We start from the raw sequence: 25948 nt of genomic DNA, 5'->3' as shown, positions 1-25948 counted from the left end.
CTGTTGAGACCTTTCACCAATGCATCATGTAGGTCTGAGTGGCCGTGAGGGTCATGTGAGCTCCAGAGCAGCAGAAGGCAGTTTTGACTTCACCGATTTCCCCGGAAGTGCTGCGTTCCCTCCCTCCAGACACAAGGCTGTCTAAGGTTTCCTTTCCCACTTAGAGAACCCGTGACGAAGACCTGGCTCAGGTGATCGCTCCAGGAAATCAATTGAGAAGAAGTCACGGGAGCAGAGAGAGATGAAGCACCGCCTGGCAGCCCTCTCTGCCCACATAACAGAGCTGGAGAAGGACCTGGACATGGCCAGGAAGGACCTCCTGAATTCCAAGGAAGTGAAAGTGAAATTACAGCAGGACATCCGTGAAGTGAGTGACAGTGGACGTGTCTGCTGTCCTGAGGCGGAATGTGGGTCCCTTGTTCTCCCCGTGATCTCAGCCTTGGCATGGCTGCCTGAGCAAGAGCAGAGCACGGGCGAGACCGCCACTGGCTGCCTTCCCGCCTCTGCGTCGAGGTCTCTGGGGTAGAAGAGGCCTGGTCCAGGCGGCCCGTTGGCAGTGGACCAACATGAGGGCAGTCCTAGCGCTGTGCTGCACCCTGGGTGTGGACTCCTCATTTCCACAAGTTCTAGGGGGCCTAGTGTGTTCCTTTTTAAAAAATTCATTCATCCACTCATTCATTTATTGGAATTGATTTACACTGCTGTGTCAATTTCTGCTGTACAGCAATGTGAATCAATTATATACATATATATATATACATACATATATATATATATACACACACACACACACACACAAATATCCCTGTCTTTTAGGTTTCCGACCCATTAACTTCACCACAGAGCACTGATAGAGTTCCCTGTGCTGTTCAGTAGGTCCTTACTCGTTGTTGACTTGATGCATAGTATCAGTAGTGTATATATGTCAACCCCAGTCTCCCAGTTCATCCCCCTACCTGCCTGCTGAATATATTCCCGATGATGCTGAAATTTCCTTCTGATTCACTGCAGATGAGTTTGAACATCTGTGGAGCCCGTTCTCTTGGAGAGATGGGAGTATGCTGTGTGGGCCCTGCTGAGGCAGCTTGCCTGGCCATCTTCTCTAGTTTTCTGAGGTTCCGCTCCTTGAAAGGATGTGTGACAGTGATACCAGCGGTCAGACAAGTCGAGTGGCGTTTGCTCACCCTCAGATCCTCAGGCCCGTGCTGTGTAACCATGCAGAATCAGGATGTTTCTGGCGGTCATGTCTGTGGCGTGTCGTGATTTATGAGAAGCTCCCTAAGTGTCACTGTGAAAACAGAAGAGAGCTGGGGGATCAGGCTCCTCCTGTGAGCCTCGCCTCTCCTCTCTGCGCAAGAGAGACAGCGCCCACCCTGCCCCACCCCTCCCCCGTGAGACCGTCTCAGAGTGCACCCCTCCAACATGTGGTACAGCAGGTGTACTTGTTTAGTAGCTCCGTGTGAGAACTCAAAACAGAAATATTTGCACATGTTTGTATAACGTGTTCACACTACTGTTTGGCAACAGGAGGAGATTAGGTGGCAGAGATGAATACATAGAGAATTCTGGGAAAAGCGTTTTTAAGACCTTTCACTTTTAATGTTAGGACAACATCGGTTACTTAGTGAGCACGGAGGGACCTGAAATGGATTTTGAGCCGCCGGACAGGAGTCGCATCGGCAGCAAGCTCTGCTCCTGGTTTGAGCGTTTCCTACATGGGGTGTAACTGCTTGAGAAGAACTAGGCTTGAGAAGGCTGCTCCCAGTTGTGTAACTCTTTGACTTCTGTTTCTACTCATTAATATTCTTATTTAATTTTGAGGAAATTGCATGAGATTTTTCCAACTTTTACCTGAGGAAATGAGCCTCAGAGCTCCCTGTAGGATCTGTTGAAGGTCCCTCCCTGTTCTGGGTCAAGCCCGCCTGTATGGTGTAGGAGACAGAGATCCTCATTTCATGCCAGATACCTTCCCTCCTGGAATTCTTGCAATGACAGAGGAGTTTAGTGTACTTTTTGTTTGCTGGTTGGGTTTATGATGTAGAAAAGAAGCTTGGTAAATCGAGTGGCCAGACAGACGTTAAGACAGATGGGTGCCATCGTGGCAAATGTGACATTTGAGGTAGGCGCGTTTTTGCTCACATCTCAGAAAACTGCCCTGTCTAAGACTTTAATTTTGAGGATGCTAATTTTATGTTTGATTTGAAACTGAGGATTTAGTCCCTCTTTTTTACTCTTAAGTGTATCAGGAGTATTCTATGATAATGACTTCCCTTTTCTCCTCTGCAATGCCTGGTGTAGGCTATGGCCCAGAAGGAGGACATGGAGAAGAGAATCACTACACTTGAGAAACGCTACCTCGGTGCACAGCGCAAAGCCATCTCTGTGCACAACCTCCATGATAAACTTGAAAATGAAATCGCAAATAAGGATTCTATGCATCGACAGGTAATGGCTTTTCCTGAACTGTGTCTGACTTCTGTAGTAGTGAATACTGAGGAAGGAAGGTAAAGAACTTTTCATGTGACTCCCATGTTGGAAATCAAGTCCCAGTGTAAAGTTCTTATGACCCTAAAATACTGCGTTCAAAAGTGTGGATGTACATCATGAGAAATCAGCTATACTGAAAGGAAATACATTTTTAAAAAATTGAGGGTGACTGCAACTTAGAGGTTTGAATTATTTGGGATTTGGGTTGACCATTTTGTGGAATTCCACTCCTGACTCTTGTTTTACTTGACTTGAATCTGTTGGCTTGTTAGCATTTTTACTGAAAGAGCAGAGAGCAGCAGGGAACTTCACAGCAGCTGGCTGCCTGTTGGGAACTGGGGTCACTGTGACAAAGGGCAGGGTTAGAGCTCCAGTCTGATTAGGGTTTGTACTTCCTGTGGTTTGGTGAGCTTTACTTGCTCCTGTTCCTGTGTGGTCTCACAGAATCAGGACTTAATCAGGAAAACCAAATCTGGCTTCTCCAAAACAAAGTGAGTCAGTCTGGTGTGTGACAAAGTGTATCATTGGACCCACTACAAAAATAAAATACTAGAAAGCCATTGAAATGTATGATGTGGAATGCTAATTAAGAGCATTCCGATATACAAAATAATGGCTGTAAAAGGCAGATCAGAAAATACTACGTACCATATGCTGTTGTTTTCTGAGGGTTTTAAAGCACATCTTATTGTTTATGTATGTACATAGAGTAATACGCACACAGAAAAAATAAGAAAGCTGCTTAGAAATAACTGCTAACCTCTCAGGAATCCGAGCTTATAGATCATTTCATTTTTTTTGCTTTTTCAAAAAAGAATCTGTCTAAATGTTCTACACTGAAACTTTTCAGAGTAAGAAGATCTGTTAAAAGAATAATCATGCATTTACAGATATTAGTTGACTGGCATTTCCCCAGGCACACTCTGATCAGGTCTGTATTTCAGAGGAGATGAAAGCCATATTTTGGCTTACAAGCCCATGGCCATCTGCGGTCGGTAGGGTTCCCTTCAAATGATGATTCTGGTGATGTTTTAAGAAGGGTCAGTACTGACCCTTAACTTGTCAATAAGAATGAATAGCTTCCACAGAAACCTGATCTTCTTTAATATATAAGAACTTTTTTTTAAAGACTTCTTTGGAGACGTTTAGGAAGAGCAAATACTCTGGCAGGAGATGTTCTGCCCACTGAGTCCAAGCCCAGGAACAATGAGAGAAAAATTACCGTGACGCAGCTTCCGAAACAGAACTAATCCTGTAGACACATGCATTTAGGTTTTGTCTCAGCTTACTAACAATGGCAGAGGCTACACCACTTGGCCTGTTTTGATGTTCTGCTCTCCCTTTGTAGAAGGAGGATAAAGACCGACAGCTGCAGGAGTGCCTGGAGCTGGCAGACCAGAAGCTGCAGCAGATGCTGACAGAAGTGGTGGCTGAGCTGGCTCAGCCGGTGGCTGCGCTCTCCAAGGTGCTGCTCTTGGTCCCCGGGGGGGCTGGCGTGGGGAGGGCCTCTTCCCTTGCTGTCCCACCGTGCCCCTCCCCATGCTGCTCAGTCCACAAAGGAGCGCAGACACGGGGGTCGTACTGCCCCTCTGCGATGGGAGCGCTCCCTGAGTGTCAGACAGTCCCCGCTCCCGTGTCATCCCTGTGTTAACTTCCCTCCAGTTTTGTCCTGTGCTCTGTGTGTCCCCAGGATGCTTCAACTCCGAGTCACTGCTGCTCAGAGTTCAGTCAGCAGCTCAAAGCCTAGCAGGATAAAGAACAAGAAAAATCCCATTCTCCTTAAGAGATGGCCAAAATAGCTCTGTCATGAACACAGTTTTAACTCTTTATTTATACATTGTTGAATAAGTCACAGCAGGGCACGGTGCAGACCCAGGGCCCCACTCCCAGCTTGCAGTCCCTGGGAGCCCACGGGTGAGAGGCCGCGTCCAGGAGACGTGGCGCTGCTGGGGATATGGTGCCCACAGCCAGCCAGCCACCCTGTCCTTCTGGCTGGAAAGGTGTTGCCCCGTAATGCTGGTGGGCGCTGGCTGGGCATGGAGAGGCGGGCCGGGCCTGTGCTGGCCTGGCTGTTGGAGCGTTGCCTGGAGCTCAGGGAGCGCCTGAGGGGCTGGCCGGTTTCCGGAGCCGGGTGGTGTCCTGTGCTGCCAAACCCTCCCTGAGCAGGGTCACTAACAGCCGCCAGGGGGCGCCCTTCTGCCTGTGATCTTCCCCTCAAGGGCTGGTTTCTTCTCTCCCCTGGCATCTTTGCTGTCTGTCCCCGGTCGGCCTTGCAGTCTGAACTTTTGTCTTCCGGAAGCTCTGCCACTAAGGAGGCGAAACTGTTCGATCTCACCTCCCAGCTTAGGAAGGAAGAACGTGTGCTCTCGTGTGTCCCGTGCTTGCCACTGCCTGCTGCCCGCGCTGGCTCGCCCCAGGCAGTCTGAGGAGGAGGCCTGGGGCCAGGGGGAGCACCTCTCCTCTCACGAGCCGGTCACCAGCACCCTCCGTCACCCACGTGTCACACATGAAGCCGCGCTGGCTGCGTGAGCAGGCGTGTGGGTGTGCCCCCCGCGAACCCGGGGCCAGTGGTCCGCACAGAGCATGGCCCGCTTGCCGCCCCTGTGGTCACAGCCCGCGTGCCGTCAGGACAGGGTTGTTGAGAGCGGAGCTGACGCTGTTCTTGGCCGACAGGCGGGAGAGAGACCCAGCAGCATGGAGGAGAGGGGCCTGTGGGCCGGAGACGCGGCTGGGCGGGGCCCGCGCTGCCTTTCTCCGCCGCTCCTGTCTCTGCGGTCCAGTGTGCGGGTGTGGCCCTGTCTGCTGATCCAGGCACCCAACCTCGGGAGCAGGGCCAGATGTGCTCGCCCCTAGGTGGTGGGCAGGGGCCAGGGGGTCCCCACGTTCAAGGAGGACGCTTGTTGCTCTGACCAGCCAGGCCGGGGAGCTGCTCAGCATACAGTTGGACCTTACGAGTGGCCCTCAAACCTGAGGGAGCCAGCCTGAGGCCCGTCAAACGGAGGGCATGGTGCCCAGGTGTGGAGGTGCTTGCCTCGGACGTGGCGCTGGAGTCCCACATGCCAAACTGCTGGTCCAGACGTGGGGTGTGTGTGTAGGATGGCTGCTCCTAGGCAGGAGGAGAACGGAAGTTATGCTGCCACAGAAGGCCCGCCAGGAAAGGGCGATGGTGGAGGCTCTCATCAGAGAGCCCTGAGACAGGTTTCCCGGAAGGGCTGGCCACACAGCGGTACAGACCATCCAGGAAATGGAGTGGGGATCCCAGGTCCAGCCTCAGGTGTCAGTACTGTCCCCACCATAGCTGTGTTCTTGGGCCTGGACTGCAGGGCCTCACATGTGGGCTCCCAGGGGGCTGTGGTTCTGACTCCCATCATGAGACCTCGGTGAGGCTCCCTAAGTAGAGAGCGCAATGTCTCCCGATCAGGGGTGCACTTCCTTACTTTCAGAACTGCTGCTCAGAGGCTGTTGAGATTGGGATGCTGTTTATGACTAACCCAATTCAAAGTAAACTTTCGTTTTGCTTTAAAAATATTTGAATGCCGATGCCTTATTGGGAAAGCTGTGACAGGTTTTATTTCCTTGGGCTCAAAAATCACTGCAGACGGTGGCTGCAGCCATGAGATTAAAAAATGCTTGCTCCTTGGAAAGCTACGACAAACCTAGACAGCATATTGAAAAGCAGAGACATTGCTTTGCCGACAAAGGTCCATATAGTCAAAGCTATCGTTTTTCCAGTAGTCACGTATGGATGTGAGAGTTGGACCATAAAGAAGGCTGAACACTGAAGAACTGATGTTTTGAATTGTGTGCTGGAGAAGACACTGTTTTAACAGAAAATATTTAGCAGAAAATAACCTGTCAACCCACTCCCCAGTACTCTTGCCCGAAAAATCCCATGGACTGAGGAGCCTGGTGGGCTGCAGTCCATGGTGTCGTGAAGAGTCGGACACTGCTGAGCGACTTCACTTTCACTTTTCACTTTCATGCATTGGAGAAGGAAATGGCAACCCACTCCAGTGTTCTTGCCTGGAGAATCCCAGGGACAGCGGAGCCTGGTGGGCTGCCATCTGTGGGGTCGCACAGAGTCGGACATGACTGAAGCGACTTAGCAGCAGCAGCAGCAACCTGTTTTTTAATTTTTTATGATGGAATATTTCAAACATGCACAAAAGTGGATGGAGTAGTGTAGTAAATGCCCATGACCAATCAATTGGCCTCAGCAATTTCTAACACAGGGCCAATCTCAAATATGGCATTCTTTTGTCTTCTCTCCATTTTTTTTTTATACAGTAGGTCCTAAAACAGCTTTTTAAACCATGAAATTGATGCTCATTTTATAAATCACAGACTTTCCAACTTTGTTATTACATTTAAAAATTGCTTGAGGTAATTATTTCCAGTTTTTCAATATGAATTTTCATATTGGAAAAGACCCTGATGTTGGGAAAGATTGAAGGCAAGAAGAGAATGGATGACAGAGGATGAGATGGTTTGATGGCAGTTCTGGGAGTTGGTGATGGGCAGGGAAGCCTAGCATGCTACAGTCCATGGGGTCCTACAGTCAACCATGACTGAGCAACTGAACTGAACTGAATATGAATTATCATTGGAAGAAAAGCTATGACCAACCTAGACAGCATATTAAAAAGCAGAGATATTGCTTTGCCATCAAAGGAACACTTAATTAAAGCTATGGTTTTTCCAGTAATCATGTATGGATGTGAGAGTTGGACCGTAAAGAAGGCTGAGCACCAAAGAATGGATGCTTTTGAACTGAGGTGTTGGAGAAGACTCTTGAGAGTCCACTGGACTGCAAGGAGATCAAACCAATGAGTCCTAAGGGAAATCAGTCCTGACTATTCATTGGAGGGACTGATGCTGAGGCTGAAGCTTCAATACTTTGGCCACCTGATGCGAAGAACTGACTCACTGGAAAAGACCCTGATGCTGGGAAAGATTGAAGACAGGAGGAGAAGGTGCAACAGAGGACAAGACGGTTGGATGTCATCACTGACTCGAAGGACGTGAGTTTGAGCAACTTCTGGGAGATAGTGAAGGACAGGGAAGCCTGGCGAGCTATAGTCCATGGGGTCACAAAGAGTCAGAAACGACTGAGGGACTGAACAAGAGCAATCATTACAAAGAATTCAAGTGATGTTTCATGTAAAGAAAAAAATGTGGAAGTCTATCTCCACTGGCTTTTTTTCCAAAATGAATTTTCTCACTTTTTGCTTTATAAATTGAATTCATGTTACACCCTTAATCCAGAATCAAGCTTCTGTTTATATACTGGGAAATTCCTCCACCGACGTGTGTGTAAGCCGATCCCCTTTCAAGTGTACTTGTTTCTGAGTGTAAATCTGCTTGCTCCTCGAGCCGCTTCGACAGGAAATGGCTGGTGACACTGAGGTCCCCCAGGTGCTCTGCCAAAGAGAAGTGTTGGGAGTGACCTTTGACCAGTGAAGTCCCTGCCTCCCTCTGCACCCGCCCGTCTGCTCTGGGGATGCTCAAGAGCCCACCAGAGGTGGCCGTGGGAGGGGACCGCCTCGGGAACCAGGGCACAGGCCGCTCACGTCACGGCTCCCTGGTGCTTTTAAAAGAACGACTATACTTGCTCTTGAAGTTTATGAGTTTTCGTTTTTCCTGTTTTAGGCAAAGCAAAGAGCAAAAAATGAATGAAGAACACAACGAACACTCATCAGATACCGTGGATCAGCTTCTGTCTGTTTCAGATGAGAGGCTTCAGCTTCATCTGAAGGAGAGAATGGCTGCTCTGGAGGATAAGGTGAGCCAGCTTCACGGCCCCTTTACAAGAGGCGCATGTGGCCTGGCCTGGCTCGGCCCTGTCTGTGTGGGGGAAAAATCTCTAGGACAGGAGTTTGAAAACTCCCATAGACAGCCCAGAGTGAATGTCTTTACTGGTTAGAGTAGCAGCATTTCATGCTAGTCAATAAGCGTGACAGCATCCACAGGCAGTGCGTAAAGGAACAGACATAGATGTGTGCCCGCAACCCTTCCAGAAAGCATCAGTGAGGCGGAATCACCAGTGGCCCCGATGTTACCAGCCGCTGTGCTAGAACATTCTTCTAGGTCCACCCTCACCCCTTCGTTTCTTTCTTAGAAGTTTATTTCTGGGGCTTGCTGGCAGTCCAGTGGCTGGGAGCCTGCCTTGCAAGGTCAGGGATGCAGGTTCGATCCCTGGTTGGTGAGCTAAGATTCCACGTGCCACGCGGCAATCACATCAAAGGAATCGCGCATGATGCAGCTAAGGCCCGATGCAGCCAAATCAATAAGTTGAGTTCAGGATCTTTTATATAATGTGATAGAAAAGATTGAAGTAAGTAAAAGCAAGCATTCTCATATTCCAACTCCAGCCATCTCTCTTTTTATTTGCTTTGGAAAATGTCTGAGAACCTCTATCAGAGCAGCTCAGTGGGCAACAGTCTGGTGGAGGTTCTGTGAAAACCTGTCCCAGCTGCACCAGTGCCCTAAAGTCGAGGCTCAGAACCGTCGCCGAGGTCGGGCTTGGGCGACGCTTGTCTGAGAGAGTCCCATGGTCACTACAAGTTCTGCGGCACATTTTTCCCCCACAAAACCCAAGATGATACCCACACCTCACTAGAGAGCTCACTTCACCCTGACCTGTGGGCTGGCCCTGAAGTGGGGATAGTTTTGTCTCAGGTTTGAATTTTACATGTGAAACCTGTGCCAGTTTCCTGAGTGACCACTGAACTGCAAAAGCTGAAAGCAAGTATAAAGCAGTTTCACTTACCCCAGGGACCTGGCCTCCTTGGATCTAGAAGATCAGTCGGGGAAGGAGGAGTTTTTCTGTGTACAAGTTAGTGTTAACAGTTGTCATCTGGCTTCGTGCCGACACTTCACTCTGGGCGCGAGGTCCGCCCCTTCATCCCGAGGTGCTTTATGCTTTCAGACAGGAGCGTAGCCATCCCTGCACTCCACGCAACGTCTGTTAAGAATTGACTCCTAAAGCACTGTATGTATCTTTTTCAGAATTCTCTCCTATGGGAAGTTGAAAATGCAAAAGAGCATTTAGAAGAAATGCAAAACGACAAGGTCCTTAAATCTCTAAATCCTTTAGAAATGTGTGAAGAGCTGAACTGAGCTGGGTTCATTGTTACAGTTACTGCAGATGCTTAGCGGAAGTGGAGTTACATTTTCCTTATGGCTAGTCCACTGCTGTAACGTGTATAGCGTTTTTGGTTTTGAACATTGAATGTGATTTGCATTATAGGCGGATTTAGAGTGTGTGGCCGTTGTGTGTGGTTCAGAATTCTAAGTAGTCCTTTCTGGGTTCACCCGAAAGCTGAGACAAAGCATGAGCCTTTCACGTGGACAGTGCTGTCCGTCAGAGAGATAATATGAGCCACATACACAATCTAAAATTTCCTAAAAATGAGCAGGCTGCTTTACATGCTTTTTTCACTGCGAGTCTTGAAATCTGTGTGATTTCCACATCGAGCTTTGCACCGGCCTGCGTCACATCCTCAGTGTGCTGCACAAGGCGAGTGACTGCCGTGGCCGACAGCACAGAGCTGCCAGGTTGAGTCGAGTGACTCGGAAACTTGGCCGTTTGACTTGTTTGACCCCGTGAGGAAGTGAAGTGGGGTGTAGAGGAATGAATGTGAGGAATGCCCAGGAATGCATGTGAGGTCCATGGAGACAGTCTAAAGCAATGAGAGGAGCCGAGGGCAATAGAGTGAGTCCTGTCCCCCACCACCCGAACCCCGAGCCCAAGTCCAGCTTCTCTCTATAGACTTCGTTGTCGTCAATGGCTTGCCATGTTTCCTCCAGAAGCTTTTCTACACCTGAGATGTAACTTCTTATTCATTATGGTTTAGAAGGGTTAGTATTGTTCTGAGTGTTTCTATTTGCTATGGAACACTTAGAGTACAATTTCTCAGAATGAAAAAGTTCAAAAATGTGCGATTTTAAGGCGAGAGAATGGAGAGGATGTGCTGATCGGGCGGATGGGGGTGAACCCATAGGCAGCTAGTTCGCCGGAGCGGAGCAGGAAAGATGGCAGGTGGTCCTGGAGCCAGGAAAAGGGGTGTCGCAGCCCTGGGGAGGGGTCATGACGAAGACAGAAAGCGAAGGTACTGGCCTCGGGGGACAGGGAGCCGGCAAGCCAGCAGCTCGAGGCTGCCCCTCCGTTGCTTTGAGGTCATGTCTGGGAAAACAAGGCAGGACCTGGGTGAGAGTGGGGCAGGGGGGAGATTTGCGGAGAGAAGGGTGTGAGGTGTGAGAGCGGGAGGGCGGCACGGGGCCCAGCAGGCACTCTTGCATGCGTCTCAGATGACAGAGGCGCCCTTGCGGTGTGAGGGGCCATCCCCAGAACAGCCCGAGGGCCTGTGCCCTGAGAGGAGAGCCACGGGAGGCTGGCCCTCCCATCCCCTGGCTGCCCCTGCTCACTCCTGTCTGTGCGTGTTCAGACCAGCCTGGAAAACGGAGGGCTGGGAACCCGCGAGGACGGCACTCCTTGGCGAACTAGTACCAGTGATGACTGGTGGGGTGGACCCAGTGGCTGCGGAGCTGAAGGGTTTTTTTTTCTAATTTTCCTTCAGCCTGGCTGATGGAAGCAAGGATATATTTTTGTAATTTTCGGTTTTTGTCTCTGACTCCATCAGCCCACCCTTGTGAATAACCTCATAGGATTGCCTTCCATCCACGCTGAGACCTGAATGTCACCAGGCCATCTAGGAACTGGATTCTCCTCCTGCCCGTTTCTTCAGTACTGCTCGCTTAAGAGATGGCAGTGTCTCATAAGCATGGCCCATTTGTCCAAAGTCAGGGCTTCCATGTAAAATTGTGTTCAGTTCCTGATAGACTTGAGGTGCCCAGAATGTTGCTGACGAGACGTGGTCCTCTCGTGCCCAGGTGCAGCCCCTGAAAGATCAGGACCGGGAGCGTGAGCAGCAAGCCAGCATGCTGGCCAACGTGGGCCAGCTGTTCAAGAGTGACAAGGGCGTGTCAGACGGCCAGGGCGACGGGGTCACCCTCTTTAGCTGCGCCAGCTCTGCCGTCGCCCATCGGGCATGCCGATTCTGAGACTCTGGCCATGAGGATTCAGGAGCAGCTGGACAGGATCAACGAAGAGATCTGGTGGGTACGCCGGAGCCCAGCTCCCCGGAGACTCGGCTTCTCTGAGGAGCTGTCTTCTGCTTAGAGAAGTCTGAGTGTTCTGTAGTAAGAAAGCTGATTTCAGGTCTGCTTCAAGAATTTTCAGTTCTGAGATTGCCCTTGATTATAGAGCTCAGTCAGCCAGGGCATTCTGTCCACAGTGTGGTGTCAGCACTCTGTGGGGGGGCGTTGTGGGGTGTCCCCCCCTCAGCTCTGGGCCCCAAGGTGGGTGAGGTGCCGAGGCAGTGTCCCCTGTGGCCTGTGCACCCTCCAGCACTGAGGGTTCACCCTCGTGTGTCCCTCGGAGCCTTCTACGTTCTGGTGAAAAGCCACCTGGAACAGAAAAGCTGGGGTTCTGGGCTTGGCAAATTCCCACTCAGATCTGCATTTTCCTTTTTAACTTAATACATTGTGAAGATTGGCTTGTTGTAAGACAGTGATCCAAGGACATGTGTTTGAGTTTTTCTCATCTCATCAGTATATTTAAAATGTTTTCTTTAGACCCAGTCTTGGCAGTTAGAACAGTTTACAAAACAGGATAGAACCCAAAGGCCCGCCTCGTGGTGAGCAGGGGGCCCTGGGTCTGGGTGCAGCCGGGTGGCTGGGGCCCCGAGGCCTGCCTGGTGCCACACCTGCACAGCTGTGCCTCCTGTCCCCAATCCACGTTCAGAGTGGCCAGCAGGCCCGGTGACCCTGCACAGGACCTGGCAGAGCTGCTGCTCAGATTGTTCTCATCCCGTCACCCATGGCGAGGTGCCCGTTCCTGCCGGTCGAGTGCGGGGGGCTCGGGGAAAAGGCAGGGGTGAATGGCACAACCAGCAAACGCAGATGGTGCCGCCTGTACTTTTGACGCTGAGACAGACTGCTTTGTGGGCCGTGTTTGAGCACAGACAAGTTCAGAAAGATCGTCTTTCCTCATCCCCGTAGGAAATTTGGAACAGTTATGTGTTAATATTTTTATTTTTACAGCAAGTTGTCAGGTAAAAATGATTTTTCCTTATGCAACAAGTTGACTTGATGTAAATGGTAAATTCTGTCCATCAACTTGTCAACAGTGAAAAACTTTCAAGATGTATAAGTAGAAGTGAAACTGGAGAGTTTACTACCTGTAAGGATCTTGTATTTTAATTTGAAAATCAGTTTACTTGCATAATCATGCATTTAATCTGTATGTAAAATCATCCATGACACATTAGGGGAGAAGAGCAGTAACTGTGAATTCTAGGTCAATGCAGCACATTGACCTGAATCCAGAAACTCACACAAAGCTGGTGGAGAACTTCATCAAGTGATGCGTTTGCACATACACAAGCTTAAAACAAAATGAAACGTGCAACTCAGCACTTCATCTGGTCTGGAGACTTGTGTTTAGAAACTCCAGCTTGCTCGTGAATGGCTGTTTTGGTTATACGGAGTTCCGGATTCCCAGCGGAAAAGCTCTGAGGCACTGACGTGCATCCCTGGCCCTGAGAGCAGGGAAGGTAAAGGTGGTCAGCTTCAGGCATCTCCTCACAGGGAGAGTCACCACCCAGGCCCCATCAGAATGTTAGAGTAAATAAGTCAAATCAAACGTGAATGATGAGGGGCCACTTTGTAAGACTCAATGATAAGTGATTCTAAGTTTGAGAATATTCCAAAGAGGGAAAGCTGAACCTTTTTGCTGAGATGTTAATTGAGCAACTCTTCCTGGAATTTGCTAATCGTGACACAGAGTGCAAGCCCACATTTGCTGTCCAGACATGTTCCTCTGCTGACAAAGGCAGGTGATGATTTTATTCTGCTTTAGGTTTATCCAAAAAGACAAGGAGAACACGGATCAGCGGGCGGAGGGGATTGAGAGCAGGGTGGGCAGTGGGAGCTTCAGCAACCTTCGGCGCTTTAACTCCTCCAACTCCCTCAACCTGGATCCCGCCTCCTCGCATGCCGGCTCCTTCCCGCCCAGCAGAGGGCGCTCCATGCCCGAAAGGAGGCAGCCCAGCCCTGAGCGAGAAGAAGACAAGCTGGGCTTCATGACTCTGGTATGTGTCTGCCTCCTCCCTGCCACGTCCCTCCCCGAGCACACTGGTTTTCTTTTGTTTGTTTTTTCTCTTTTTACCCAGAAGAAAATCAGGCACATTTGCTACGCTCAGAGGTCTAAGATTTTTAAAACTGCCTAGTCTTGAATCGGGCTTCCCTAGTGCCTCAGACGGTAAAGCGTCTGTGTGCAATGCAGGAGACCCGGGTTCGATCCCTGGGTTGGGAAGATCCCCTGGAGAAGGAAATGGCAGCCCACTCCAGTATTCTTGCCTGGAAAATCCCATGGACCGCGAAGCCTGGTAGGCCACTGTCCATGGGGCCGCAAAGAGTCGGACACGACTGAGCGAAATCATTCCATAATCACACAGCGACAAATGAGTCTTGATATTTGGACCCCTGGCTTAGGAATCTCAAGTGGTCTGCTCGCTGATGGGCCTGGCCGCGCGCTCAGGCCAGCTCTGCGTGTGAAACCAGGTTAAAAGCCCGGAGCCCCAGGGCCCCAGTGAAGAAGTCTGGCTTCCTCACTCTTCCGAGTCTGAAAACGGGATGACGACCTAGGGCTTTTGGTGAGAGAGTGAGCGGCTCTAAAGCGCATGTTCCAGCTTTCCTCCATGTTTAGCTTAGGTTTTGCGAGTGCATTGCTGTTTTCCCCATGAACTCATGTTTACAACACTCTGCTTTGTAACTGCGCTTGTATTTTCACGTTTTTTTGGTTACCACCCGTTTCATGTTAGCTGCACTGTTAGTCGGCATATAATTAAATTAACTGTGAATCATTTAGCGGCATGTGAAGTGGTAACTAGTCCATTTTGTGGTCTTTGGAGACACTTTTTATAATTTGCATCGTTGGCTAATTAGTTGATATTTAAAATTCTGTGACGATTTCTCTGTAGTTTCACGATTGATTTCTTTCCGAGTATTTGTAAAAGAACAGTTCTGTCTATTTTGTCCTGCTGTTGGCGTTCTCTGACGGTGTGTCTGCTTTCATCATTGGTTTTGATTTCCTGGCTCATCCTGTGGTCTGCTCAGTGGTTGTCAATCCAGACCCCAGCTTCCCACCACTGCCCCGCCTCGCCCCGAGGCTGCAGCTGACCCATCCATCTCCCCTTCCCCGTCCTCCCACCTGCTCTGGTCATAGCAGTGCTGTGGTCCACAGCAGGTGTCCCCTTAGTCGGGTTTGTGCTTTGTCTTCATGTCTCATCAAATGGTGTTTTTCCCCCATAGCAGTAAGTTTGAATTAGCATATCACTATGCAGTTACAAGCATAATGTAGATGGATTCTAAACCACATATCATGTGTCATTCATAAATGAGATTATCCTTACCTAAAGAAATGATCTTCTTACGTGTAGAATTAATGGACTTTTGACACAATATCCTTTCTGTGTTGGTGCTTGCTTTTTTTTTTTAATTGTGGTTGTGTTTTTATTTTTATTTTTTTAATTAAAAAAATTTTTTTTCATTTTATTTGCTTTTTATTTTTTATTTATTTTCTTTTTTATTTTTACTTTATTTTACTTTACAATACTGTATTGGTTTTGCCATACATTGACATGAATCCACCACGGGTGTACATGTGTTCCCAAACATGAACCCCCTCCCACCTCCCTCCCCATAATATCTCTCTGGGTCATCACCGTGCACCAGCCGCAAGCATGCTGTATCCTGCGTTGGACATAGACTGGCAATTCGATCCTTACATGTTAGTATACATGTTACAATGCCATTCTCCCAAATCATCCCACCCTCTCCCTCTCCCTCTGAGTCAAAAAGTCCGTTATACACATCTGTGTCTTTTTTCCTGTCTTGCATACCGGGTCGTCATTGCCATCTTTCTAAATTCCATATATATGTGTTAGTATACTGTATTGGTGTTTTTCTTTCTGGCTTACTTCACTCTGTATAATCGGCTCCAGTTTCATCCATCTCATCAGAACTGATTCAAATGAATTCTTTTTAACGGCTCAGTAATACTCCATTGTGTATATGTACCACAGCTTTCTTATCCATTCATCTGCTGATGGACATCTAGGTTGTTTCCATGTCCTGGCTATTATAAACAGTGCTGCCATGAACATTGGGGTACATGTGTCTCTTTCAATTCTGGTTTCCTCGGTGTGTATGCCCAGCAGTGGGATTGCTGGGTCATAAGGTAGTTCTATTTGCAATTTTTTAAGGAATCTCCACACTGTTCTCCACAGTGGCTGTACTAGTTTGCATTCCCACCAACAGTGTAGGAGGGTTCCCTTTTCTCCACACCCTCTCCAGCATTTATTGCTTGCAGATTTTTGGATCGCAGACCATTCTGACTGGTGTGAAGTGGTACCTCATTGTGGTTTTGATTTGCATTTCTCTAATAATGAGTGATGTTGAGCATCTTTTCATGTGTTTGTTAGCCATCCGTATGTCTTCTTTGGAGAAATGTCTATTTAGTTCTTTGGCCCATTTTTTGATTGGGTCGTTTATTTTTCTGGAATTGAGCTGTATAAGTTGCTTGTATATTTTTGAGATTAGTTGTTTGTCAGTTGCTTCATTTGCTATTATTTTCTCCCACTCAGAAGGCTGTCTTTTCACTGTGTTTATGTTTTCCTTTGTTGTGCAGCAGCTTTTAATTTTAATTAGATCCCATTTGTTTATTTTTGCTTTTATTTCCAGGATTCTGGGAGGTGGATCATAGAGGATCCTGCTGTGATTTATGTTGGAGAGTGTTTTGCCTATATTCTCCTCTAGGAGTTTTATAGTCTCTGGTCTTACATTTAGATATTTAATCCATTTTGAGTTTATTTTTGTGTGCAGGTGTTAGAAAGTGGTCTAGTTTCATTCTTTTACAAGTGGTTGACCAGTTTTCCCAGCACCACTTGTTAAAGAGACTATTTTTACTCCATTGTATATTCTTGCCTCCTTTGTCAAAGATAAGGTGTTGGTACTTGTTTTTAAGACTATAAATCTCATCAGCTTTTGCACAGTTAATGTCTCTATTAGACTCTTTAAAAAAGCATCTTCTATGGTTAATAAGATGTAAAGACTGCACCTGCTATTATGCTAGCTTTCTTTCTTACATATTTTCACAGGGAACCTGCTTTAATACATTTATTTTGAGAACTTTTAAATCAAATTCTAGGTAAGCATTTTATGTTAATGTCCAATAGATGGTTCGATTTGTTCAGTGTTCAAATAGGTATTATGGTAACTTCCTCATCAGTTAAATTACTATTTTAAAGTATAACATGTTTTTTATGAAGAGAAACTAACTTATAGAGAAGTTTGGCTGAGAATAGACAACTGTTAAGGGCCTTTATTGTACAGAATGCTGTGCTTTAATAGGTCATGATGTTGTAATAGAATTGTATCTTCCTGAGTAATAATTTATAGTGTTTCTCTTGTAAATCTTGAATAGCTTATTTAATTTCTGTGGTCAAAAGAAATGTTCTATTTCCAGTTACATATTCTCTAAATGTTCATCTCACTTATATGTTTGCCATCATTTTTGCTATACTGTGTTTGTCTGTACTGATTCTTGAATTTTTAGCTTCAAAGTCGCAAGAAATCTGGTTTCTCTTCATTTCTTTACATGCATCTATCAGCCTAGTGATTTAAGGAAGCATTGTCAAAAGGTAAACTATTTAGTAATTTAGCATGCCTCTGTTTCTCTGTGAAGTATTAGAGAGTCCTTATCATTTTCATGAATGAACACTGTGTGGTTATGTACTGGTGAATAATTGACATTTTAATGGAAGTAATGAAACTCACCCACCACTGGGTGCTGATGGTTCTGTTGGAAATAGGTCATTTGTTGGGACAATTGTAACAGTTTGCCTGTCTCCCACTTGTTTGCCTTCTAATCATCTCATGCTTATTTATAATAGACACAGTATTATTTACTATTTTAAAATTTTTCTTTACTCATTTTTTGGCCATGCTGCACAGCTTATGGGATCTTAATTCCCCAACCAGGGATCAGACCAGTGTCCTGGCAGTGAAAGTGCCAAGTCCAACTTCGGGACCACCGTGGAATTTCCGCTTAGAGTTTTTTTTTTAAACAAATGACTGAATCAGAGCCATAGAAGTTAGATTTGGGGGAAGCCAATTTAATGATGGTGGGTAGCAGTGTGCAGGAGGCTCTGTGCGCCAGGCACCGTGTCGAGTGCTTTCCGAGTCTGTCATCTAATCCCGCAGACGCCCAGGTGAGGTCCAGGCTGCTGTTATCCCCATTCAGCAGACAGGGACACTGAGGCTTAGAGAGGCCGAGCACCGTGCCCAGGCTCCCACACCCAGCAGTGTGGTTCGGACTGGTCTGATCAGAGCCTGGACACTTCCTGTGGTGCCGTCCAGCCCATTTTGCTCCAGAGGTTCTCGTGTCCATCACGGCATCCCTGATGGAGGGAGCATCAGGAGGGAGCTCCCTGCCTCTCCCGTTTGGTCACTTGGTTGAGCCCCTGTTGTTGGAGTCCAGTGCCCCGAGGGCTGGCCTTCCTTGTCCCTCTCCCACTCCCAGCCCGCTGATGGAGCACTCCTGGGGCCTTCCTGCAGGACTCGGGCAGCCGTGCTCCAGTTCAGGCAGCTCAGTGCCCGGGAGCCCTTCTGCTGGGCACAGCAGAGCAGCGCCATCACCCTGGGGTTGGTGACCTGGGTGTGCCGCTCGCCCACTCTGTGGCCTGCTTTGCCCTCCTGGTAAGTGAGGACACGGCACTGCCCATCCTAGTCATGTGGGCACCAGTGGGGCGGCTCCCATCCTGGGGGAGGGCGGCCAGGCTGCGGACCCAGAGCCTTCCTTAGGAGGAGGCCCGGGGGAAGGGGCTGGCCGTGGTCCCTGACTCTAAGGCAGCTGTTTGTCTCCACTGAGTCCACAGTCAACCCAGGTGTGTCACTTCCCTGCTCTGTTCTTTGTTGTTTTCTGATTTTTATAAGTGCTTATTTTCACTTGAATTTGAGATTGATCCCCGTTCAGTTCCATGTGGATAATTTCTAGCCTTTGTAGCCTTCTGTTGTCTGAGGTTTCTTGGTAGAGGTCAGGGGAGGGTGCCCAGTTTATCCAGCTGCTGTTGAATGAGTTCAGCTGTATTTTGCACTAAGTCACTTTGTTGTCACCAAGCTCCTGTGGGGCTGCATGGGACCAGTATTCTTTACAGAATCCCATTAAAAAAGGACTGGTTAGTTGGTTAAAACAACACACTCATTGTTTATAAAAATACTTGCCATGCATGTTTCCTCAAACTTCCCCTACTTAACCACACACCCAAATGTGTAAGTGAGACCTGTCTGGACCCCGAGGGGTTCATCTGTTCCCCACACTGTTGCCACCAGTGTCTTTCCTATCTTCAGACCCAGGACTAGCGGAAGAGCTGGGAGTCCAGGCGAGAGCATCTTTTTCTTTTTTTTAATTAGTTTATTTTTTAATGGGAGGATAATTGCTTTACAGAATTTTGTTCTTTTCTGTCAAACCTCAACATGAACCATCCATAGGTACACATACATCCCTTCCCTTTCGAACCTCCCTCCCATCTCCCTCCCCATCCCACCCCTTCTAGGTTGATACAAGATTATTTCTTAGTGAAGACCTAGGAGAGCTTCATGTAAACCACCGGGAGCAAATGACACTCAAACTGGGTGTAAGCACTTCAGTGTGTAGCCCCCGGTCTGTATGTTACTGAGAAATACAAGCCAGACACATGGTGTTCGCATGGAGGGCTTAGGTACCTTTTCTGTGTTTCACTTGTTGTCATGGGTTCAGTAACCTGCATCATCACTACAAATGATCTTGGGTGGTGGTACAAGCTGTTTCCTTTTTCCTTCAAATAGAAAGGTCTGGACGGCTTTGCTGAGAGGTTTCTTACTCTTGCTAGTGGTGCTTCTGAGCAGCATCTGGCGATGAGCACAGTCCTTTCATCAGGGCAGTTCATGCCATGCAGGGTTCTCGGTGCTGGCGTGGCTCTGCTGTCCTGCCTGGCAGGGCCATCTGTTCGCTGGATTTCAGGGAGTGCAGAGCCCGGCTGCAGGGAGGCTCCCGTCCGGGGTCTCTGCACTCAGTGGGGTGCTCTCGCTGCTCCACAGCCCCGCTACTCTTGAACAAACAGTCCTTTAAGATGGCATTAAGCTAGAACAAGGCATTTTTTGTACTTGGTGGATAGCATAGCTAATATATTTTCAAGTAAGTTTCTGGTTATAACAGTAAAGCCTGTGTGATAGCCTTTTTCGACACAGTCTATTGTTAGCCAATTTTACACTTACCTCACTCCCTCAGCTGCCAGCTATACAGGAAGAGGTAGAAGATGACACCATCAAATGTGAAACCTCGAGCTCCACCTCGCTGCGGTCCTTTCGTCTGGACCGGCTCACGGGCTCACTGCGCACAGCCAGCGACGAGGACATCAGGGACACCCGCAAGTAAGGGGCCTGCTCGCCTTCGTCGTCAGTTTCAGGAGCCCTGTGGCCTCTTGTCTTGAAAGAGTTGCAAGGATGGTTGTAAAGGAATCCCACTGGATTCGGTGCCTGTGTTTAGTGGTGAACTTCAGGTGCTGGGGTAGAAGAGCTCAGTGACCTAGGTGATTTTAGAAAACATCTGTCTCTACGTATTGACTCCTGTGGGAGGACTCTTCCCGCTCTTGCTAGAGGTCTGCCAGGCCTGGGGCGCGTTCCTGATGGTTACAGCTCCGTGCCTCTCGGCTTTGCTCTTGAGGGTCCCTCCCTTTTCCTCAGGGGTCTCCTCTCAGGAGACTGTCTGTCCCCTCCTGTGACTGACACTGTCCTCATTCAGACCCCCACCTGCTGAGCTCCCGTCATGAGCCAGGCAGCCCTCGATGGAGGGCACATGTGGTCACCTGCCCAGCAGCCCTGCACAGTGACCGTCGCTCTCCTGCCATGGCCGAGGACGGTCACCCTGCAGGAGGAGGGGGGAACTGCCCAGAACTGGGGAGCTCGCCTTCTCTGGGAGCGTCGTCACCTGCCAAGCAGAGACCCTGGGGGAGGGTCTGGGCGCCCTCTGCACCAGCTCGTCTGGAGTGAAGCCCTCCTTGGGGCAGAGCTCCAGTCAGAGAATCTCAGCTTCCTGGGGCCATTGTTTGTGGCTGGAAGCCTGCATCGTTCATGTGGAGTGTGGTTGGTGAAGGAGACTCCACTGTCTGCTGCGAGGTTGAGGCGTGGGTGTGGCTGGGTGGCCAGTTCTATGAGTAGGTCTTATGGAGGGGTGTGTGTTTGCACAAGGGTACCAATTAAAGGTCGTTTTCTCTCCCCGAAGCGCGACAGGCTCTCAGGACGGTCCCGGGGGCAACCCCAGCAACAGCAACAGCAGCCAGGACTCGCTGCAGAAAGCCCCAAAGAAGAAGGGCATCAAGTCCTCCATCGGTCGTTGGTTTGGCAAGAAGGAAAAGGGCCGGCCTGGACACACCAGCAGGGAGGCGTTAGGACCAGGTGGGTGCTTCACCGTTCAGAGGGAGGAGGGTCTGCATGTATGTCCCTTCTGTGTCTCCCCCGCTGTCCCCACGAGGCTCCTGTCACTCACGCTGTGTGTCCTCCTGGGAGGAGCGGATGAGGCGTCAGTCTTCTCTAGGGTCCGAGATGATCAGATCAGTTGATGAGTAGATGGGTGGACAGGTAGATGAACAGATGGCTGGCTGGATGGGTGGATGAACGGAGCATGGAATGAGTAAAGCAGATGCTTATACTCCGATGAGAAACGTATTCTACGAAACGGATTGAGTAGGAGCCGGGCAGTGACTGTTTCCTCCAGAACAGTGACAAGTGTTTGGAAACGGCCTAAGTGCTCATCAGAGAGGAGTGAGGTACAATCTGTGGGCACCCCACAAGGAACAGCATCCCCTCCTTCCTGCCACTTTCCCCATCCCCAGGGGCTCATGAGGGATTCTGCCCATGCCCCCCACCCCAGCCCTACAGCCACGCAGGTCCTCCTGGGGTCTCCTCATCACACAGTGTTTTCATCAGGGCCCCATCTCGCTCGGCTTCATCTCCTTAAGGACAGGGTATGTTCCTGCCTCTTCAGCCAGATATTTGTTGAGTGTCTTCTTTTTGCTGGGTGTGGGATTTACAGGGTGAGTCAAACAGATGTGGTCTGGAGCACAGTGAAGGGGGAAGAGAAAAAAAGGAGCAGATTATTCAATGCTATCCCTCTTGTTAGTAAATACAACACTGAGCTGGATGGTGCATTGATTGTATACCAGATGCTGTGTGTGCCCCTTACCAAGCAGGTGCTGCCACCTCCCGATTTGCAGGGGAGGAGACAGTGATGGTCACGCGGTGAGGCAGTGGTGAGGGCAGGTTCACATCCACGCAGTGGGACCATGCACTTTGCCGAGCCCCAGCCACCTCTCTGGTGGATGCCGCAGGAATGAGATGGTTCTATGGCATCACTGATTCGATGGACATGAGTTTGAGCAAACTCCAGGAGACAGTGACTTACAGCAAAGCCTGGAGTGCTGCCAGTCCACGGAGTGGCAAAGAGTTGGACACAACTGAGTGACTGAACTAAAACCTGAGTGTGTGCTAAACTGCTTCAGTCGTGTCTGACTCTTTGTGACCCCAGGGACTGTAGCCCAGGAGCTCCTCTGTCCGTGGGATTCTCCAGGCAAGAATACTGGAGTGGGTTGCCATGCCCTTCTCCAGGGCATCTTCTCAACCCAGGGATCGAACCCACATCTCTCGTTATCTCTTGCAGTGGCAGGCAGGATGTTTACCGCTAGCGCCACCTGGAAAGCCCCAGGGAATGCTGACAACTAGGAAATGCAGAAAATAAGGGGGCTGCTCCTAAGTTAAACTGGAAGAGCAGCAAGCACAGGATGAAAAGAGGAAAACACACGAAGAGCGAACAACAGTGCCGACAGAAACAAGCCGGGATGTGTTCACCCACAAAGTATCTGTGCCATTCGGAGGAGGAGCCCGCCAGCCCTTGGAGGGACAGTTGGAACCAGAATGAAAACCGAGGCCATGGTCAGCAGTGCCCACCCACACGGCCCGAGTGGCGTGGTGTCACTCACCGGCTTCCTGTGTCCCCAGAGCTGCTGGGGGTGACATCTGAGTGCTGAGGCCAGGCAGCGTCCCCAGGTGAGCTAAGGCATCCCTGCTCTCCTTCCAGTGCTGCTGTGGGGCTCTCTGTGGGCGGCCACCCTCATCGCCTGCTCTGCCACCCGCTGGGGCCCGGCTGTGCCCCTGGGATCCTTTCAGCCCTTGAACTTGGGTGTTCCCAGCCCTCTGCCACGTCGGACTGGGACGCAACTCAGGACTTGGGCTTGAGATATCAAGGAGACCGTGAATCTGGAAGGACACAGCCCTGGGGCCCTGGAGTGAGCATGTGAGAAGAGCAGGAGAGCAAAGCCCCCTCGGGGAGGCAGCAGAGCTGGGGAACGTGCCCACACCCACCGCTGCCTCTGGCACAAGTGCCTCTTCTTTGCCTCTCCTTGGCCTGAAACAGACCCCAGCTGCTGCTGCTCCGCAGGTGCTTCCTAAAGATGCACATCCTGCAAGAGCTATTGTCCTGCTGCTCTGGGGCTGCCTAAGTGTGCTCAGGAGCGTCAGACAAGTGGGGCTGCCACCCTGATGCTGAGGGAGGGGCCTGATGCTGGACTTAAGGCCTGATGCTGGAGGAGGGGGCCTGATGCTGGGGGAGGGCCTGATGCTGGGGTAATGTCTAGGATGGCTGAGCTGACTGGATGCTGATGAGGGATGGAGGCCTGATGCTGGGGGAGGGCTGATGCTGATGCTGAGGGCCTGATGCTGGGGGAGATGGCCTGATGCTGGGGAGGGCTCTGATGCTCTGATGCTGGGGCCTGATGCTGAGGGCCTTATGCTGGCCCTGATGCTGGGGGGGATGCTGGACTAGGGTCTGATGCTGGGGAGGGAGGGCCTGATGCTGGATGATGCCTGATGCTGAGGGCCTGATGCTGGGGAGGGCCTGATGCTGGGGGAGGGCCTGATGCTCCTGATGCTTCTGAAGGCCTGATGCTGCTGGCCTGATGCTTGATGCTGGAAGGGCCTGATCTGATGCTGGGGGGTCTGATGCTGGATGCCTGGATGGAGGGCCTGATGCTGGGGGAGGGATGAGGAGGGCCTGATGTGCCTGATGCTGGGAAGACACTATGATGCTGGAGGACATGCTGGGAGGCCTGATGCTGGAACAGGCATCTAGGGTCTGAATGTCCTTTAATGTGCACTGGTCCTGTGCTGTAGAGGAGGGTTCACTTATTTATACTGCCAAAAATCTATGCTCATCAAAATCTAAAAATGTATGCCTAGGTCCATTCTTTAAACATGTTTACAAACAGATGTAAAAAGATGATTTACATCAGAAAAATAAGGCCTTTGTCAGAGCTGCACTCTGCTGTCTGTCTGTCGGGGAGGTGGCGCCCTCACTGTCCAGTTCGATGGCTCCGCAGCGGGTGCAGGGCATCGCGATTGGTCCTCGAAGAGTCTCACCGGAGAGGAGGGATCTGGGTCCACAGAGACTGGGTTACAGGAGAGATTGTCATAGTCGTCTTCTAGTTATCCTTTCAGCCCAAATTTCATTAAAAGCTCACATTTAACACCCAGTACTTTTAAATCGCTTCATGCTGCAGACAAAAAGCATTTCTTCCCAGAAACAAAGTACAGTTTAGGTCAGTCGTTGAAATACAATAATTGGTTGAAATTAAGTTCGCTCATTTCAGAGTGATTGTTGGAGAGCTTGGTTACATTCTGGAAGGATAATGCACACCGTGTCATGATGATTTTACAATCGCAGTAAAACCCCTTCTCTCATGGCTTAACATTTAAAAATTAAACAAGAATAATGACAATAAATGCATCTTTGCAAAAGCCCTATATTTGTTCATAGGATTTATACAGACAAGTATTACAGTACAACCATTTGAAAGACTAAAATCAGGTATCAGAACATGAACTGATCTGAACGGATATTCATAGCCTGGATATACAAGAAAAAGGAAGTATATAAATGAAGTCATAAGTTTACATAAATATAAGAAACATTAAATTTTAAAATATTTTCTCTATGGTATTCATGAATTTTTCACTAATTAAAAACTCTGTAATAAAATATCTTATGGTCCATATAACAAGTATTGACAGATTAAAGATTGCATCAAGTTCAAAATGTAGCCTTTGTCGTATTCTGGACGCTGTATAATCACCTACAGAAGTAGTGCGGGTAAACTGGAAACAAACACATAGACGAGTCAGTCCTGGGATGGCAGCTGGTGCCCGAGGCCCTCCTCTCCAGACACCCCGCCCCACCCCATTGTGGGCTTCAGCTGCTTTGAGAATTCAGAGAAACGTGAAGGACCAAGCAGATCAAGGAGAGAACTCTGTGGCTGACTTTATTCTGACATATAGCTAAAAGCTGCTGGTAAAAAACTTAAAACCCAATCCAGCTTTCTAGCTGAGACGTGAACAGGACAGAGCAGACAGCCTCCTACTCTCAGTGTGGCTCGAGCAGGGCTGGGCTCCCGGGCTGGACCCACCAGAGGACCGCCCAGAGCAGCCCCTGCAAGGGAGGGTGGCCCCTCAGCGGTGGCTGACCCCAGATGCCGGGCACTTCTGTGTTAAACACTGGCCTCTGGATGGAGAGGCCCAGGGCAGGGCAGCCCTGTGACCCCTGCTGCTCTGGGCCCTGTTCCCTCCGAGAACGTGCACGCAGGGCATGGCCAGCAGCACTGCTGCTGTGGGAGGGAGACCGTGTGCACGGACGCGAGGGAGACGGGCCATGTTCTGACCACTCAGGTGGCAGGCGAGAGCCAAGGTCACGTTCTCTGCTGCTGAGGGCTCCTCTCCCGGCGCGACCTCTGGAGACCTGCTGACCCTCCACTCCTAGGGAGTGGCCTCCGTGCCCCCATGGGACCAGGCCGGCGTGTACTCACCACAAAGCTCAGCTGGAGTAAGTCCTGACTGTAGCACAATCCAGCCTCTGTGTTCCCGCCACACTGCTTGGTCCCAAGAGCACAGGAGGAAGCGTGCCAACACAAACTGTGGTTAGTCGTGCAATATCACACGGGCACGAGGACACACACACACCTGCAGCGCCCACTCCTACTGAGGGTGGGGAAACTTCTAGAGGGTGGATGAGCTGGAGAGAGCAAGCCTGGGGGCTGCCACGTGGGGGTCCCTGCCACCCGGAGGGGGGGACGGTCACACTAGAGCATCAACGGCACATTCGATGACAGAAACGCCGACATGGGGACAGCTACTCCACAGCTACTCAGCTATTCACAGAGCTCCAGATCACATATTCACACAGTCTATTGTCACCCAGTTTTACACTTACCTCATTCCCTCAGCTGCCAGCTTTATGGGAAGAGGTACGAGATGA

At 49.7% G+C, this 25948-nt stretch overlaps 1 protein-coding gene across 1 annotated transcript in view; it reads left to right on the top strand.

The window, feature by feature from the left end:
• Window positions 1-25948, top strand: part of LOC102184573 (liprin-alpha-1-like) — a 118225-nt gene that overhangs the window by 18914 nt on the left and 73363 nt on the right. The window contains 11 exon segments of the mRNA XM_018065858.1: window positions 221-367; window positions 2299-2445; window positions 3836-3952; window positions 4488-4600; window positions 8137-8269; window positions 11380-11458; window positions 11508-11604; window positions 13409-13640; window positions 18169-18309; window positions 19880-20022; window positions 20873-21045. Coding sequence (XP_017921347.1) covers window positions 221-367; window positions 2299-2445; window positions 3836-3952; window positions 4488-4600; window positions 8137-8269; window positions 11380-11458; window positions 11508-11604; window positions 13409-13640; window positions 18169-18309; window positions 19880-20022; window positions 20873-21045 — 1522 coding nt within the window.

The sequence above is a fragment of the Capra hircus genome, chromosome 21, assembly GCF_001704415.2.
Source record: "Capra hircus breed San Clemente chromosome 21, ASM170441v1, whole genome shotgun sequence".
Classification (NCBI taxonomy): Eukaryota; Metazoa; Chordata; class Mammalia; order Artiodactyla; family Bovidae; genus Capra; species Capra hircus.
The sequence above is the reverse complement of the archived record's forward strand: the minus strand, read 5'-3'. Positions and strand labels throughout refer to the sequence as shown.